The sequence below is a fragment of the Pyrgilauda ruficollis genome, unplaced genomic scaffold (genome assembly GCF_017590135.1).
Source record: "Pyrgilauda ruficollis isolate IOZ18807 unplaced genomic scaffold, ASM1759013v1 scaffold6, whole genome shotgun sequence".
Classification (NCBI taxonomy): Eukaryota; Metazoa; Chordata; class Aves; order Passeriformes; family Passeridae; genus Pyrgilauda; species Pyrgilauda ruficollis.
In genome coordinates, this window is record NW_024527710.1 from 1,537,274 (window position 1) to 1,552,846 (window position 15,573).

Consider the following 15,573-nt stretch of genomic DNA (forward strand, 5'->3'; position numbering starts at 1 on the left):
ACCAACAGATTAATAATTTTTATGCATCCTATGATTTCTTAAAGCTGTGTTTCTCCTGAAAAAAAAAAAAAAAAAAACAACAAAAAACCCCCAAAAACCAAACCAACATTTCTTCTAATATTTTCCAGACAGCACTTAACTGCTGAACCATCACTGAAAATGTATTCATTCTTATGCCATTAACTTCAGTATGGGAGGAAATGTGACAAATACTTTCTTTTATATAATCTCCTTAGAAGGATGTGAAAATTCTCACTGCTTAGCTTGTAAAGGTGAAACCTAAAATGCAAGATTTTTGTGCCTTCCTTTTAGCAACAAATATTTGTCCTATTTTTCCAAACACTGATTATTCTCAAGTTGTGCTTCCCAAGCCTTCTTGACATTGACTCCAGAGTCTTCAATGTGTTTAGCTGGTAAACGGAGTTTTCTTTGCCAATATATGTTGACCTAAAAGGCCATGCTGTAGTGCTCAGAAATCAAACTGTTTTAAAAGGATTTTCATGTAGTTATACTTGCAAAACCCTTGTATATATTTCATATTTTAGATCCTTTGGGAACTTTTATTTTAACTACAGTCCTTTTTATTTATCCTAATTTTGGGGTGCCTGGTGAAGTGCTTAAAATAAGGATTTAATTTATGAGGAAAATGAATACTCACGTCACTCCTCTAGTCCTAAATAACTTGAGACATGAACTCTTAAATTTTTAGAGTCTGCTTATCTCTGTGGGAAGCCTCAAGTGTAGATAGATAAGCAGACATAAATTTGCCATTTTAAAAGGCCGTTATTCAGCGTACTAGGAGAAATTGCAAAGATAGTGTAAACCGGTTGGGTCATGTAGTCCAGCCTTCTGTCCGTGTAGCCTGGTGAAACTGCAAGGCTTGAACAGCTCTCCAGTTAAGTAGTTTGAATGGAGGAGATTTGTGTGTCGGAGATTTCTACACTGAAAGAAGGAAACTGTGAAGAGGTACAAGTATACAGTGGGGTGCTTCTGTAGGCAGCCTTGCTACCAGGAGGGTCAAGTGTTAAATTTATTTGGTGATCTACAGAAAGACGCTGTCTGTATTTTTTTTATTTTGTTTTGTTTGTTTGGTGGGGGTTTTTTATTGCTTTGTTTTGGTTTTGGTTTGGTGTTTTTTAGCTGGGGAAGATGCCCAGCTAAAAAAACTTGAAATGATGTGTTGGTTTCACATAATGGCAAGTCTGGACAGTGACTTTCAGCTATGTCATTTATTCATATTATCATACTGTGAATGCATGAATATTATAAAATTTTTCCCAGTGAAGGTGGTTATAGCAAAATTTGAATATAGCACATACAAAACCAATAATTTAGTCTTAATGAGTTAGTGTATTTCCCTCTTGCAAACAATTAAGACTGAATTTTCAACTATCTACTATTAAAATGTTACTTATATCTTTAAACTCAAGATATAAAGAATGCAACATTGATTCTTAGTGTAATTTGTTTTTACTCTCTGCTTACCCCTCTAGTTTCCCTCTGTGATTTCTGTAATTGTGTCACATTCTGTCTGTCCATTTGCTGAGGGGATGATAGTTTTGAATCTTTACTTTTTGAGTAAATTTAGGGTAGAAAAGCAAAGACAAATAATTATCTTAAGCGTCAAGGCATGAAAGAAAATGCCTCCTTTTTGAAAAGATGCCTATATATTATAAACAGGGTACCATTATTTTCTTATGACTGAAAAATGTACCAGTTATTTGCAGTGTAGAAAATCAGAACCAAAATAGCAGGCAGATTTCCTTTTTTCTGGGTCTTGATGACTGAGCATATTAACAAGTTACAGTATCACTTATTAAGGTGTCTTAAACCTCTTCATTTGAAAAAGAGGATGAAAGACCGTCCTTGTACACATGCAATTTCTAGACAAAATATTAAATCTTAGAATCCTCTGCTGAATTCTCACAGTTTCCAGAAGAGGAAAAAGACAGGAGTAGAGGCACATGGTTCTCAAATTTGTCGCTGCAGCAATTTTAAGTGAGGAAGGGTGAGGACACTGGAGTGCTGGGAGCTCACTTCTGGAAGACTTGCTTGAGGCTGGCTTAAGAAACTGCTTAAGCCTTTTCATTATGAGCGATTGAATGGTCTGACTGGGTCCCACTGGGGACTACATATATTAAAATAGAGTGCAGTTAAGCAGTCTGATAATGAACTGGAGTGTTCATTGTCTGGAAGGACTGAGCTTGATTTACTAAGGAAACTCTGCCTTTCTTTCCAAGTTTTAAAACTTAGGAAAAGGTGGTCAGCTGGGGTCAATGACTTACCTCCTCCATTGGAAGAAGCATCTTTACCAGGTTTGCAGTGGAAAGGTGACTGACCTCTCAATTTTCTCTGGAGTTCTAAACTGTAGTAGCAGCCAAAACAGATAATTCTTTCTTGTTTCTGCAAATCTGAAAGCAAGAGCAATTGGAACCTTTGAAGTTTTTAGCTGTAATCTAAAGCTCAATGATTTAATTTCTGCTGTTGCCTGCCTCCAGATTATGTCCATTGTAGGATCAAATGTTCAGGTGACACCAATGGCAAAGCTAAAACCCTTCTGGTCTTTTGCCCTCTTTTCTCTTCTTCTCCCACCTTCCCACCCCTTGCTAATATTATCATCATGAGCTGGGAAATGGTGGGAATGCATTGTGTGCAGAGATCAGTGCAGCCTGACTTGTGAGTGGCAGGGTTCTAGATCAGCATTTAGTCAGATCTGTGGATAATTGCAGGGTGATGAAAAAGAGAGAGTTGGGGAAATTTTTGGTGCTCAGATCCTAAAAAGCTTATTATGCTGTTACTGCCTTTCCCAAAACTAATTCTCCACAAAAGTTCTTTGTTTAAATCACTCTTTTGTTAATTGTGATAGAATTGCTGGCATGCCTAAATTGCAAGACTGATTGTGGTGCTGTAGTGAGGCAATCCATTTCTTCTGGGTTTGTAGTTTTTAATTGAGAACATTTTCTTGAATTTTCAATTAATGCGTTATAGTTAGGTTATATTGTATCATAGATTGTTTATAAATGTTCTTAAATTTAATCAGTGTTTTCAGTGTAAATAAGTGGTAGATTTGTGCTCCTGGTATTGATATATTGAACAGAGTGGCGTTTGTAAGATGTGCATAGATGATGAAGGCATTTCGTGAGAAAAGCATCTTTGACTAAACTTGTGAAGTGTATCTTTCCTGAAGTGAACCCAGAGGAGTTTTGTAGACATTAAGATAAAAAGACAACAAGTGTTTCATATTTTGGAAGGTAGTTTACACAGGACAAGAATCATGCCACATAAAACTAATTTCTGATCTTCTAAAAACCCTAGAAAGGATACTTGATAGAAGTCAAGAAACCTGTAACACTTCTGGGAGAATAGTCCAGTCGAAAGAAGATTATTGTGTACAGGACAAGCCATAATAAAAACTGTCAGTTCTGTCAACCTTTCTGTCTACAGTCTATAGAGGATTAAAAGGATATTGAACATTGTGTAACAGCTGTCTCTTATGTGAAAGGGATCACTGTTGTGGTGAACATAAATGTACCCGTTTAAAAAGCTCCATAAGGTGAGGTGTGGCTGGGCCACAAGTGGCTGCTTTGGCAGGTAAAGTGCTGCTTTCAAGGACTTGAAGAGCACAGTGCGAGGTCTAATAGGTACTATCAGTGTTTTATCAACAAGTGGGTTTCTTGTGTGTCTTTTACACTACTGGAATGGTATGGGTACTATCAAGTTTATTGTCATAAGCAGGAAACTATATTGTATTCCTATGATGTTGAGGAAATACTAATTAATATGCAGTGTGAAATTTAATCAAGTGTTAACAGAGAATTTGCAGATTGACTTTTAAGTATTTGGTTTTTGTAACTGTAAAAACTTTAAGATTTAAATAAAAATATTTTGTTGGCAACTAGACATAGTTTTTCTGGGACAATTTAATGAATTTTGAATGTTGATTAATACTGTTGAAAATACAGCAATTTCATAGTGCTTACCGTGAAACAAGAAAAAGGGGACCATGCTTAGAATTAACATCACTGTAATGGGTGGTTGAAATTACTTTCACCATCAATATAAAAAAAAATGGATTTCGAATATGTCAAAAGGATTAAACAGTTTTTCTGATTTGGCATCAGCTGATATACATGCTTTGTGCTACAGTATTCTGTAAGCAGAACTGTATTTTCTATTTTTAATCCTAATTTATGTAACAGCTTTATTCAGCAACATTATAAACTAGAGAAATGCAATTAAAGTAACATATAGAAGTTATGTACATGAAGCGGGTGAAAGGCAGCAATCTTTTAGGTTATATTGCAAAATGATTGTTGAAAAATTCTGTGTGCCAGTAAGACAACAGGAGGAATTTAAGGAGAATGTAACTTCCCATGAACTGTCTTGGAGCAGGCTGCTCCTCACAGTGCAGTGTGGACAGAGCCTGGCTGTGTTCCCACTGCTCAGCAAGGGGTTAAGAGGAAATCCCACCAACCTGCTTTTCCTCTGCTAGCCTCCATTTGTAAGTCTGATCACAGACCAAGACAGCTCTGTCCAAAGCATGCAGAACATATGACATAAGGCAACGACAGTTTTAGTGCAGAAATGGAGGTTTCTGATGGGCTGAATGGTACTTGACAACGACTCAGAAGATGGACTGTAAAGTAACTGGCACACACTTTCCTTCACCACTGTCATTGATACCTGATGACAGACAGTGGCTCCTTTATTATATTATCAACACTGTCCATTAAAATGAATTTGTGGTGGGAGATGGTAAAAAGTTACAGGACAGAGAAGTGGAAAACTTTCAGATGAATGGGGAAGAAAGACTACAGAAAACAGGAAGACAGCCAAGCAGAAGCAAAGAGGAGAGGAGAGTTCCTGCACTCAAAGGGGATTCAGAAGTAGATGAGAAAAGAATTACGGCTGTGTAGAGAGCCAAAGAAGAAAAGAGAAAGATGAGGCATTGATGAATAGAATGATTTGGAGCCTATGTCCATATGATTCACCACCTCTTAAGTGTCCAAAAATAACCTTGTCTGTAAGTGCCATTATTCTGTGCTAGGGTAGGAGGTTTTTGTGTCTGAAGACTAAGTTTCAACTCTGATCGTTTCTTCTTTTTGATAAAAAGCACCTCCCTTACGAGTCCTGTAACTGCCAGCAGCAATGCCATGTCTGTCTCTAATCCTGTAGAGTGCGTCTATTTAAAATTTGCTTCCTCTAGTCATGTGAACTTACAGAGAAGTAGTGCCATTTTTTATGGATTTGCATAAGGCTTACAGGACTTCTGGTGACTGAAGAGGCAACAGTGACAGTGTGGGAGTCTTTCCTGCTTTCTTTAGATATCAGCTAGTATTGCCAATTTACATGATGCTGAATGTTTTGTTTCTTACAGCTCCTGTGCATTGCTAACAGGCCAGGCATTTCCCACAATTACAATTTTTCACGTGTCATTCTGCAATATAACCTAAAAGACTGCTGCCTTTCACCCAGTATTAAATATCCAGGACCAGGATATCTACTTGCCTGTATTGTTGTGTTTTGCACAGTTTCTGGTGCCCTTTATACTAGACGCGTCTTTGCAATTAGATTTGTTTTTTCTGTAGTCCAAAATTGTTTTCATAGTTGATTCTAATTTAAGATTTTGTTCTCTTTGCCACATTGTACTTGGACAACAACACAACAGAGTTCTTGGCCTTGCGTGTAAGGATTCCTTTTTCTGTTTCTTGACTTTGAATATTTCTGTATCATTTGTCTTTGGTACTCATCAAAACCATGTACCAACTGTTACGGTGTTTTTGTATTTAAACCCAGTTACTTTATAATCCTTTTCTCCTCTTCGGTCCCTTGTGAAATGCAATGAGCACAAAGACAAAAGAATGTGGAGTTTTTCTCTGTGAATGCTAATTTTGGGTATGTGGTTTTTTGTTTGTTTGTTTATAATTAGGGAAATAATGGCACCTTTTTTTTCTTTTTTCAGCTGCCAGCAGTAGATTTCCACCAATGGCTTGCCATTTAAGTAGTGGATCTTTATCCTGGAGCCCCTTACGTTTATTAAATGAGTCTATATATGTCCAAATCTCGGTTTAGGTTTGTCCTTGACCCTCTTTCAGTACAGCAAGAAGCAAGACCAAATGGGGAGAAGAAAGGCTAAATTCTACAGGATTAGCCATAAGTAAGGAATTGAACTTTAAGAGAAAAATCTGTGTAATGCTCTTCACTTTGGCCACCAAAGGCTAGGGGCATTCAACTTGGGATTTATATTTATTTGGAAATAATAGATTCATTTCTTCCTGACATGCAGCTTTCTTATTTCAGTGCTTACTGTCCCCAGCTCAGTGTTTAGAGTGATGCAAGAGGCTTGGAACCAAGAAGAGCCTTGGTCGGGTCAAAGTTGGGTCTCCTGTTCATGCTGACCTCTTATTTACTAGGTGCAGTTAGCTCTACCATTCTCTTAAAGTTAATTGACCAAAGCCTCAGAAAGTACATACAGAACTTCATCAGGGCTATTTCTTGGAGTAGTGGATAAAGTTTTAAAAATTTCTACAAGTACTAGAGCTGGAAGCCTTTTTTCAAAATGACTGTTTATGTCCTGCAGAAATGAATTAGGATTCAATTTGCTTCTAGACCTCTGCCAATAGTAAACATAATAAAGGTTATTTGCTCTGGTTTGTGATACATGAAGATTTGATGGGTTATCAGCTACAATTTGTTGAGGAATATTACTCTGGATTATCTGTTTCACCCTCGGTCTTTCAGCATTCATGTGCTTGCACTTCAGGTGATGTTATTGCCAGTTACATAGACAATTGTTTGCTGCATTTTTATGTAACAATACAACTAAATTGCCCTTTTTTGTTTGGAAGCAAACGTGTACCATACCTGGAAATGGGACAGTTGGTCAGATATTTTAACTTTAAAATAAAATGTTGGGTAATATTTCAACAACTGCACCACAAAAGCTGTTAACTGAAGATTATCTTGGCTATGGCTTCCTTTTCTCTTCTGCAGTGCAAAGACTGTAGTGTTGCCTTTTATGTGGAAATGAATATGCATGTGAAGTGAATGTGGTGTCTTTTAAGATTCAAAAGAGCCTATATTTCTAAAGGAGATACTGTTCCATGAGCAATGGCAGAGAAATCTCTAATATAGGGTGTTTTCTGATAGTTGGTAGGATTTTTCCTGTATTTTTACTAAGAAATGCTGGGATATATATTCTCAGATTACCACAGGTCCATAGATAGTCCAGAATGTTGTTTGTTTGGTTTTTTTTTAGTAATGAGCATGCACCTCTTTATTTAATTTGCTAGGAGCTGACAGGTGAATTAGAAACATTTAATCTAAATTTCTAATTTGTTTACAATATTTTGAACCAAAATCATAGTAATAAAATAACCTTGTAAAATGAAAGGTGGGATTTCTCAGGGTGGGAGGACAGTTGAAGAAAAAGAAAGGAAGTATAATGCTTAAGGTTTCTCCACTGGGGTATATGCACGTGGAACTGAAGCTCATGGTAATTGTTGGTGTGCTCCCTTAAGCAGAGTATTTTGCCTGTGATTTTTGAAAGGATCAATCACTTGCAGCAATTTATGTAATAACTTTCTGGTGTGTGACTCTACTACTTTATTTATTCTTTTTGCCTGATTCTCCAGAATGCAATACCTTTGCTCCTTTGTACAGTAAATGCACTCTGTGATATCTGTGATGGTATGGTCAAAGGATAATTTATTGTCAGATAGAAAAATAGGTCAACACTAACGTCACTTGATGATCAACCCCCCAAGTTTAATAAAACACCTCACCAGCATGCATTCAGCACAGTGCTTGATGTTTTATTAGGACTACAGTACCTTACAGTACCTAGCTATAGCAGGCATGTAATTACTGAGCTGTCATGGTGATAAGTGGGATTAATGGCAGCCTAGTGCACTTTAGTCTGCAGAGTGTCTGGAAGATGGTATTATTATAAGAGAAAGTCTGGACTGGCATATTCATGGCACCCTCCCCTCCTCCCTAAAGCTCACATTTAAATTTGCCTTACCTGCCCCTCCCAGCAGCTGACATTTTCAACAGCTGTTATTTGTGAAGCAGCTCAAAAATCAAAAGAGAAATAATTTGGTAAAGATGCTTGCTAGTCTGAACGAGTAATCTGTACACATCTTATCCTGCCAGGTGCCATGCAGTTTTGACATGAGATTGTTCTATATATAATCCACAGAATGCATTTTATGTTCAGTGTGCTTCCTCTGATTTTGAATACGGGACTGTTGTATTTCAAAGAAAACATCACTGAGGAAAGTGAAGAGTAAAAAATCGTAATGGAATTATGTCTCTTTTAATTGCATGATTTTTGAGTTCTGTTATTTCCTTATTGCCTACAGAGGCAAACTGCTCAGCTGAATCCTCATAGTGGTGTTATTTTTTCTAACCCATCTCCTTTTTTGCTGGCTTCTAATACTAGAACTTTGCTTTTTTAAAGAAGAGAAATTCTTGGTTGCTTAGAATGCTAAAAGTGTCCTCTTGTGTTCTGGCCACAACCTTTTGAGGTGTCCCTGTCCCACCTTTCCTTCTTAAAGCCTTTTTAACATGTACCAGTCACAGGTAGTGCTGGGCAGTGTTATATTCAGCTGCTGCAGCTAAACCTGCTGATGCTTTTCTGACATCCCACCTAGCTGAACTAGTAATCCAGTGTGGTGTTGAACCCAGGTTTGGCTTCTGTAGGTTTCCCATCTTTTGGAGCCTGTGAGACCTGTTCACTTTAAGTATATCCTCTGGGCCTTTTTTCCATGACTAGTTTTGTAAGAAAATCTAAACAGCCACTACCACATATGCCTTCAAATTTTTCTGGTGCCATATTGTCTGCAATACCCAGCTAGATGACAATGAATAATAAGATGAAATGCTAATTAATCTTTTACTTAACTAGCTTTCCCTTCTCTCGTATTCCACCCTTAACTGTAAAAACGACAACAAAAAAACCCCTGATGTGTGTGATTGACAAAGTCAGAACAGTGTTTTGCTGCAGGTAGTCCAGTAATTTATTTCATTTTAATGTAGTCTTAATTTCTTTGTATATAGTTCAGTGGCCTCTTGCAGCTTTTCTCTGTTTTGAAGTATTCAGTTTTACAGTGTTGTTACCTAGCACTGAATAAAAATAATTAAGGTAGACTTGTGGAACTTATGTAAGTGTCTGGGCTCAAGTAGTATGTAAAAATTTTATTTCGTTTTCCATACATTGTTAAACCTACAATTTGAATTAATTCTGACTGTTACTAAAGCAGTGTCAAAAGAGCATGTGGAATAACCTAATGAACTCTGAGACAAGCAGTTAGGCATTTGACCTGTGATAATCACTGATCTATAAAACCAACGCTGTGTTCTAATACCTTTGTGTCTAATAGAGAACCATTTTACTCCTTCAGCTGACTTCTATCTTTTTTTTAGGTTTGCTTAATGCAAGTTGTGTAGACTGTCCTGAGGACTTAATCCTTAGATGGGACTGGTGCAAGCAACCAGATCATCACACCCCCATGTATAACTATGGGGTTATACATGGGGGTGTGATGATCTGGTTGCTTGCACCAGATCAGAAACAGAAAATCAATCTTTATTACTTTGGATGTTTTGTCACCTTGTTACTTAGTTAGGTTTTTTAATTAGAAATGACAGGAAGGTGGTCTTAGGGATTTTGGTTGGGAGTATGTATAAGACTTCTGAATTGTTTCCAAAAGTCAGACTTATCACAGGAAATTCATAGAAAAGTGACTTGAAAATTCATCAGCTGTTCTTATTCTTTGGACATAGAGTAAAAAGTAGTTCCTTCCTTTGTGGAAATATGGTTGCTTTTGTATGTCTGATGGTCCAACATTCAGCATTTAATCCATAATGAGACTTCCAGAAATTAGTTAATAAATTCAGGTTTACAGCACAGGTGTTTCCAAATAGAAAAATGAACTTGTCAGAAGTTTAGCAGTCATGGATTCCAGGGAAAAAATTACCTCTATGTAATTTGAGGGTTTCCTAATACTTCAACAGGTGTTGTCTGGGTGCTTGTAAATGGTACCCTCTGCCTTCCTACGTAAAGTGCAGTCAAAAAAACATAACTAATCTGTGTTGATGACAGTCAATAATGATCATGTAGAGCTTTGAGGTTTTAAATAGAAATTCTGTGCAAGTGTTACGCATTATTGCTTTGTGGCTTATCTTTTAGCATGCTAACTTGAAAACCTTATGCTATTGGCAGCACTTGTATACCATGTCTCCTTGACACATTTTCTTTTATTCCTGTAGATGCTTAAAGTGTGCAGATGCCCCCTGTCAGAAGAGTTGCCCAACTAATCTGGACATCAAGTCATTCATCACGAGTATTGCAAACAAGGTAAAGTCAGGCTTGGAGTTGTACATGGCAGGAGAAAACAGCAGTTACTTGCAATTTTGTGGGTGAGATTGCATTTCAAGGCTTATCTTTGTAAAGTCTTCAAAATAAAGTGTTTAGAGCAGACATTTTGAAGTTTGAGGCAGCTAATTTTGATTATTTTTACTTCTGTTCTATGCCCATACAGTTAGTGTATACTGCAGATCTAGTTCTTCATGACACTTTTTCTATAAAGTTCTTGGTTTGGATGGTTTTCAAACACAACGGTATTCAAAAACCTGAGCATTATAAGGTCGTTCATTATTTAACCTTTCTGCTACCTAAGCTATTACAGTTACAAACCTCTTTTTTCATTTTTTTTCATTAAAGGTGTGTGTGGGGTGTTGGTGGTTTTCTATTTTTTTTTTTTTTTTAGAAGTGATTATAATTTAAATTTCCCATAGGCAGAAATTTGGTATAAAAATGATAATCTCAAGGAATATTATCTTGTCCTTTATAGTAAGAGGCTCTGTTTAATGCAAGTGTAGTCACTCACAGGGAGTGTTCATAACATACTACAGGAATAAATGGGCCCTCCTCTTTGGAGGTAGTGTACATTTTCTTAATAGACTACTCTATGATGATCATAATGAGATCTTAAAAACATTATTCTGAATTGTGGTTTACAAATTACTGTTAATAGTCATAAACAGAAATAAATAAAGGTTACTGCAAAGTTGGTGTGAATTATTAGGACATCTAGGACAGCCTAGAGATGACTGGATATTGGTTGCCCCATACCTCTTAAAGCTTATTTTGTGTCTGTGGAGTCATCAGCTGCCCTATGACTTACATCTGTATGAACCCAGCTAGACTCATAATCTACTGAGGGTGCTATAAAGATTATCTGTCTGCTTTTTATGCTCTAACATTTCTCACTGTTACATGCATTTGAGAGGGCCAACACAGGCAACATTGAGTGAAGTGAGTGGGCAACAGCAGCACTTTCATGTGCAAGTGAACAGCCACATTGCTTTTACTAATCTGGGTGGTACGGAGAAGACACCAGCAAATCCTGCACCTTAACAAGAAACGTTAGGATAAGAGGAAATATTAAAATGTGTGTATCAATTATCCTGTAAATACACGTTGCTGTGGTTTGCAGTAACTGGCATTATGCCCAGTATATGCACATAGACTGTTTTCATATATAATCTGTATCCTGTCACTGCTGCATTTATTTTCATGAATGTAGGCATCTGTTTGCAACCACAGTATAGTTTGTGGCATATTGCTGCTTATTACCTCTTCAGGCATCGTGAAGCAGGCAAACCGAGCAGAGAAGGTACAAGGCAGTAATGGAACTGCTACTCTGTCTCATCTGCCTGTGTCAGGAACAGTGTGGCCAGCAGGAGCATGGAGGTCATTCTCCCCCTGTAATCGGTGCTGCTGAGGCCACATCTTGAGTGCTGTGTCAAGTCCTGGTCCCTCAGTTTGGGAAGGATGTTGAGACACTTGAGCACATCCAGAGGAAGCAACGAGGCTGGTGAGGGGCTGGGAACACAAACCCTGTGAGGAATGACTGAGGGAGCTGGGGGTGTTCAGCCTGGAGAGAAAGGCGACTCAGAGGTGACCTTGTCACTCTCTACAACTCCCTGAAAGGTGTCTGTGATCAGATGTGGTCTGGTCTCTTTCTCCAGGCAGCAACTGACCGAACAAGAGGACGCAGTCTAAAGCTGCACAAAGGGAAATATAGATTGGATATTTGTGGATGGAATTGAATGTAGGAGAATAGAGATAGTGATGAAGGTAATCTCACCCCTAAGGAGTTACAGCTGTGCTAATTATGAAGAATTAGGAACAGGCCTACCCTTAACAGGCCACAGCTAGATCCAATTAGGGTGGGTATTGTAAAAGAGTAGGTTGGCTGGTTGAGAAGTTGGATGGAGTTTGTTGGCTGTGCGGAAAAGAAGGAGTTAGTGCTGTGAGGAGCTGCCTATGAGAAATCATCAACAAGGTATGAGACCTTTGCAATAAGATGGCAACAGATATTAGGAATTTTTTTTTTTTTTATGGAAAGAGTGATAAAGTACTCTCTTTCATTCTGCTGCTGTGGTGGTACCTGCACCATACACTTTTAGGCCAGATAGAAGACAATAGTGTGCTTTTGAAAACTAAAACATATCATTTATAATTTTGATAGTTTTTAATGGAACCAGTAAGTAATTTTTCAATTTGTTATGCATTTTGCAGAACTTCTATTGAAATAATAAGTTAGATATTATCATTCAGCAGTCTGAATATTCAGCTTGATGAAAATTTCTGTATTATTGTCACTGAAGTTCCTGCTTAAGATGATCAAGGATATTTTGCATGTCATTGAAAATAGTTTTCAATATGATAAATTTGTTTTTGCTGTTTTCATCTTGTAAATAAACTCCCATTTCTAATCCATAAGCTTATAAATATGTATGATAAATTCTAGAAGAAATAAATAGGTGAAACATAGAGCATTTATATGTTTGAGGTCAATAGATTCAGGGAATTGGGGTACATTTTCTAGACTTAACTGAAGATTCGTGTCTGAATCTCTCATCACCCACTTGAGAAACTTGCTTCAGCTGGTTACCCTTCTACTTGTTTAGAGAAGATTGTGTTCAATAAATTCCCTGTCCTTATCCTTGTGTAAGCAGTATTGCATGCGGGTGTTTATTTAAACATGATTCATTATTAATATAGACTATTTAGACAGCAGTAAACTGAAAATGAATTACTTTGTCAGGTATTAAAAAGCTCTATTGTACGTGGTTTGTTTTGTTGGGAAATGGCTCTAGCAATCATAAAGGGTCAGGGATTCTTGTTCTCTTAAGCCTGAGGCTTTTTAGATATTTACAGGCCATGTACAATGTAGCCGTTCTGGCTGTTCTGCCATTAGACCTGAGCTCTGAAGTAGAAGAGGGACAAGGGAGGAGGGTTGTTCCTGGGTTGAGAGGGTAATTGAATTGCCAGACTCAATGAGCCTTGAGCCTCTTTGAGAAAAAGGATGTCACTTATGCTGTATTGTGTTAGCTGCTGTGACTCAGTAGAGTTTAGGCCACAACTTCCATTCTCTTTTTCCATACAAACTGGATTACAACTCCACTTTATAAAGGTACAATCTATTCCATTGTGTCTTCCCAGTTAGTGTTTCTCAGTTCATAAAGACCGCTTGCAATTGTGTCTCTCAGAGATCAGACTTCAAATTCACCAGGCACGCGTTACTATTTTTGTTTCCAAACATCAGAAGATGGCAAACAAGAATTCTGACTTCCAGCTGTCCTCTTTAAATACCACCACATTGCAAAACCTGTATTTCTCGCTTTATAATGAACAAGTGCTGTCATAGTTGTTTATTTCTTTAAAAAGAAAAAAACACACTAAAGAAAGTCCAAATGTGTTCAGCTGCTGCAGGAGAAGCTTTTCCCCCCCAGCCCTGAAGTAGTACCAGGAATGATTTTAGGATTTTATGCCCTCCTTTCCCTGTGTTGATATGTCAAAGCAAGAAGGAATTTGTAAAATGGAGCTTTAGCACTTGTCATCCTTTAGGGCTGGCACAAGCAAATGTTTTACAGCAGCAGAAAATCCTACAATTTCCCAGAAGCATCTCTCAGCCTGAACACTTGTAGGGTGTGCAGCTTTTCTCCTGTTCAGCAAAACGGTGCCAGAGAAGCGGCCCTTTAGAAAGCAGCAGCTCCTCACATGCTTTACCTTTGAACTGCTCAGTGAGAGAGCCTTGGAGTCTTTTGTTATCAGATGTCTTTATGGTTTGAGTAGTAGCATTGAAAAACAACTGTTGGTGCACACAGGGGCATCAACTTTTGTTACACGGCACAGGCATAAGGAATGAGTGACTCAGCCTTTACAGTCTCAGTTTAATGAAGAACTGGGGGTACAGAAGTATCTTTTTTGTTATCAGTACTCACAGAAATCACTTTGTTGCTGTAGCCCTCTGTGACTAGCTCTCACAATTTTATTTCAACCCATGCATTATTACAATGATTCCTGACATTGACTCTACAGTTTTTTCTGTGTTCAGAAAGACCATATTCTCCAACATCCCTTAATAATAAGGATAAGCTGGTTTGCACTGACACATGAGCTCTTTTTAACAGACTCTATGGAGGCCAACATTAGAAAAAGAAGAACAACAAAGAGCCCAGTACCCCCAAAAAAGTCCCAAACCAAATGAAAACCCCACATTGGAAAACAAACTCAAAAAACAACCCAATCCCCCAAATCAGAAAGCCATGCTGTCCTCTGGATAAAAGGTAAAAGGTTCTCCCTGGGCTGTGCAGAACACTGGGAGGGAAATGGAGGAGGGAGAAATTAATGTCGGAACAGTACAGAGAAAATTGTAGAACACAGGGGAATGTTTTAGGATTTCAGAGGAATCTTTGGGTTTAAATGAAACCAAAGAAAATTTATGTGGGATTTTCAGGATTGAAATTCTGTTTTTTTTTTTCAAAGGAGAAATCAGAGAGGGAACAAACTGGAAGACAGAGAAGGATACCAAGGGATAAGGGTAAATCTGAAGTTTGGGAGATTGAGGGAGTAAAGGAAACCGTGTTTCTGGTAGTACACTAGAAATAAGAAAAATGAAAAGTGTGCAGACAGAGGAAAACAAGATACAAAAAGTTGTGGAATTGCTAAGAGAAAATAAATGAAGAGAAGATTGCCACAGAGAATGGTTGTTGAGAGACATAGGATTATGACAGGTGAGAAAAACAGAATGATGGGTTTTTTTCTGTGCCAGAGGAACTCTGACTAAATTAACAAAAGACATCTATATGCCATTGCAAGGATTGTAGAAAACGATGAGTCACAGTTCATATGTAAAATACTGTAGGTATGGTACGGTTAATACAATGAAGGATTGTGGAAGTCAGAAAGCTGCTAGGTGACTGGTAATAATTATATACAGAAATTAATCACAATTAATCTTTAAGTACTACTTTGAAGGCCCAGGTTTTTCAAAAGTGCTGTTTCGTTCAGCTTTCTCTGTTAATCGTAGTATATTTCAGGTCACCAAATAAAACAGTAAGGAAGAAAAAGAATTTAAAAGAAAAATTAGGAATGATGTTAAATTGATGCACATGAAACAGTGACTTTTCTTGAGATGTCTGTTTGTACTTAGTGTAATGGAATGGCTGACAGCTGGTTTCAGTCGCCGTAGTGTAATTATGTAGAATAGACTTTTG

General features: G+C 37.6%; 1 protein-coding gene across 3 annotated transcripts in view; it reads left to right on the top strand.

Annotated features, from left to right (window-relative positions):
• DPYD (dihydropyrimidine dehydrogenase) overlaps positions 1-15,573 on the top strand; it is a 335,322-nt gene that overhangs the window by 81,401 nt on the left and 238,348 nt on the right. For all 3 annotated transcript variants that reach the window (XR_005956460.1, XM_041483444.1, XM_041483446.1), the window contains exon 4: positions 10,273-10,360. Coding sequence is in view for 2 of the 3 variants with exons in the window: in XM_041483444.1 (XP_041339378.1) it covers positions 10,273-10,360 (88 nt within the window). In the remaining variant the exon portion in view is untranslated. The remainder of the gene's footprint in view (positions 1-10,272; positions 10,361-15,573) is intronic.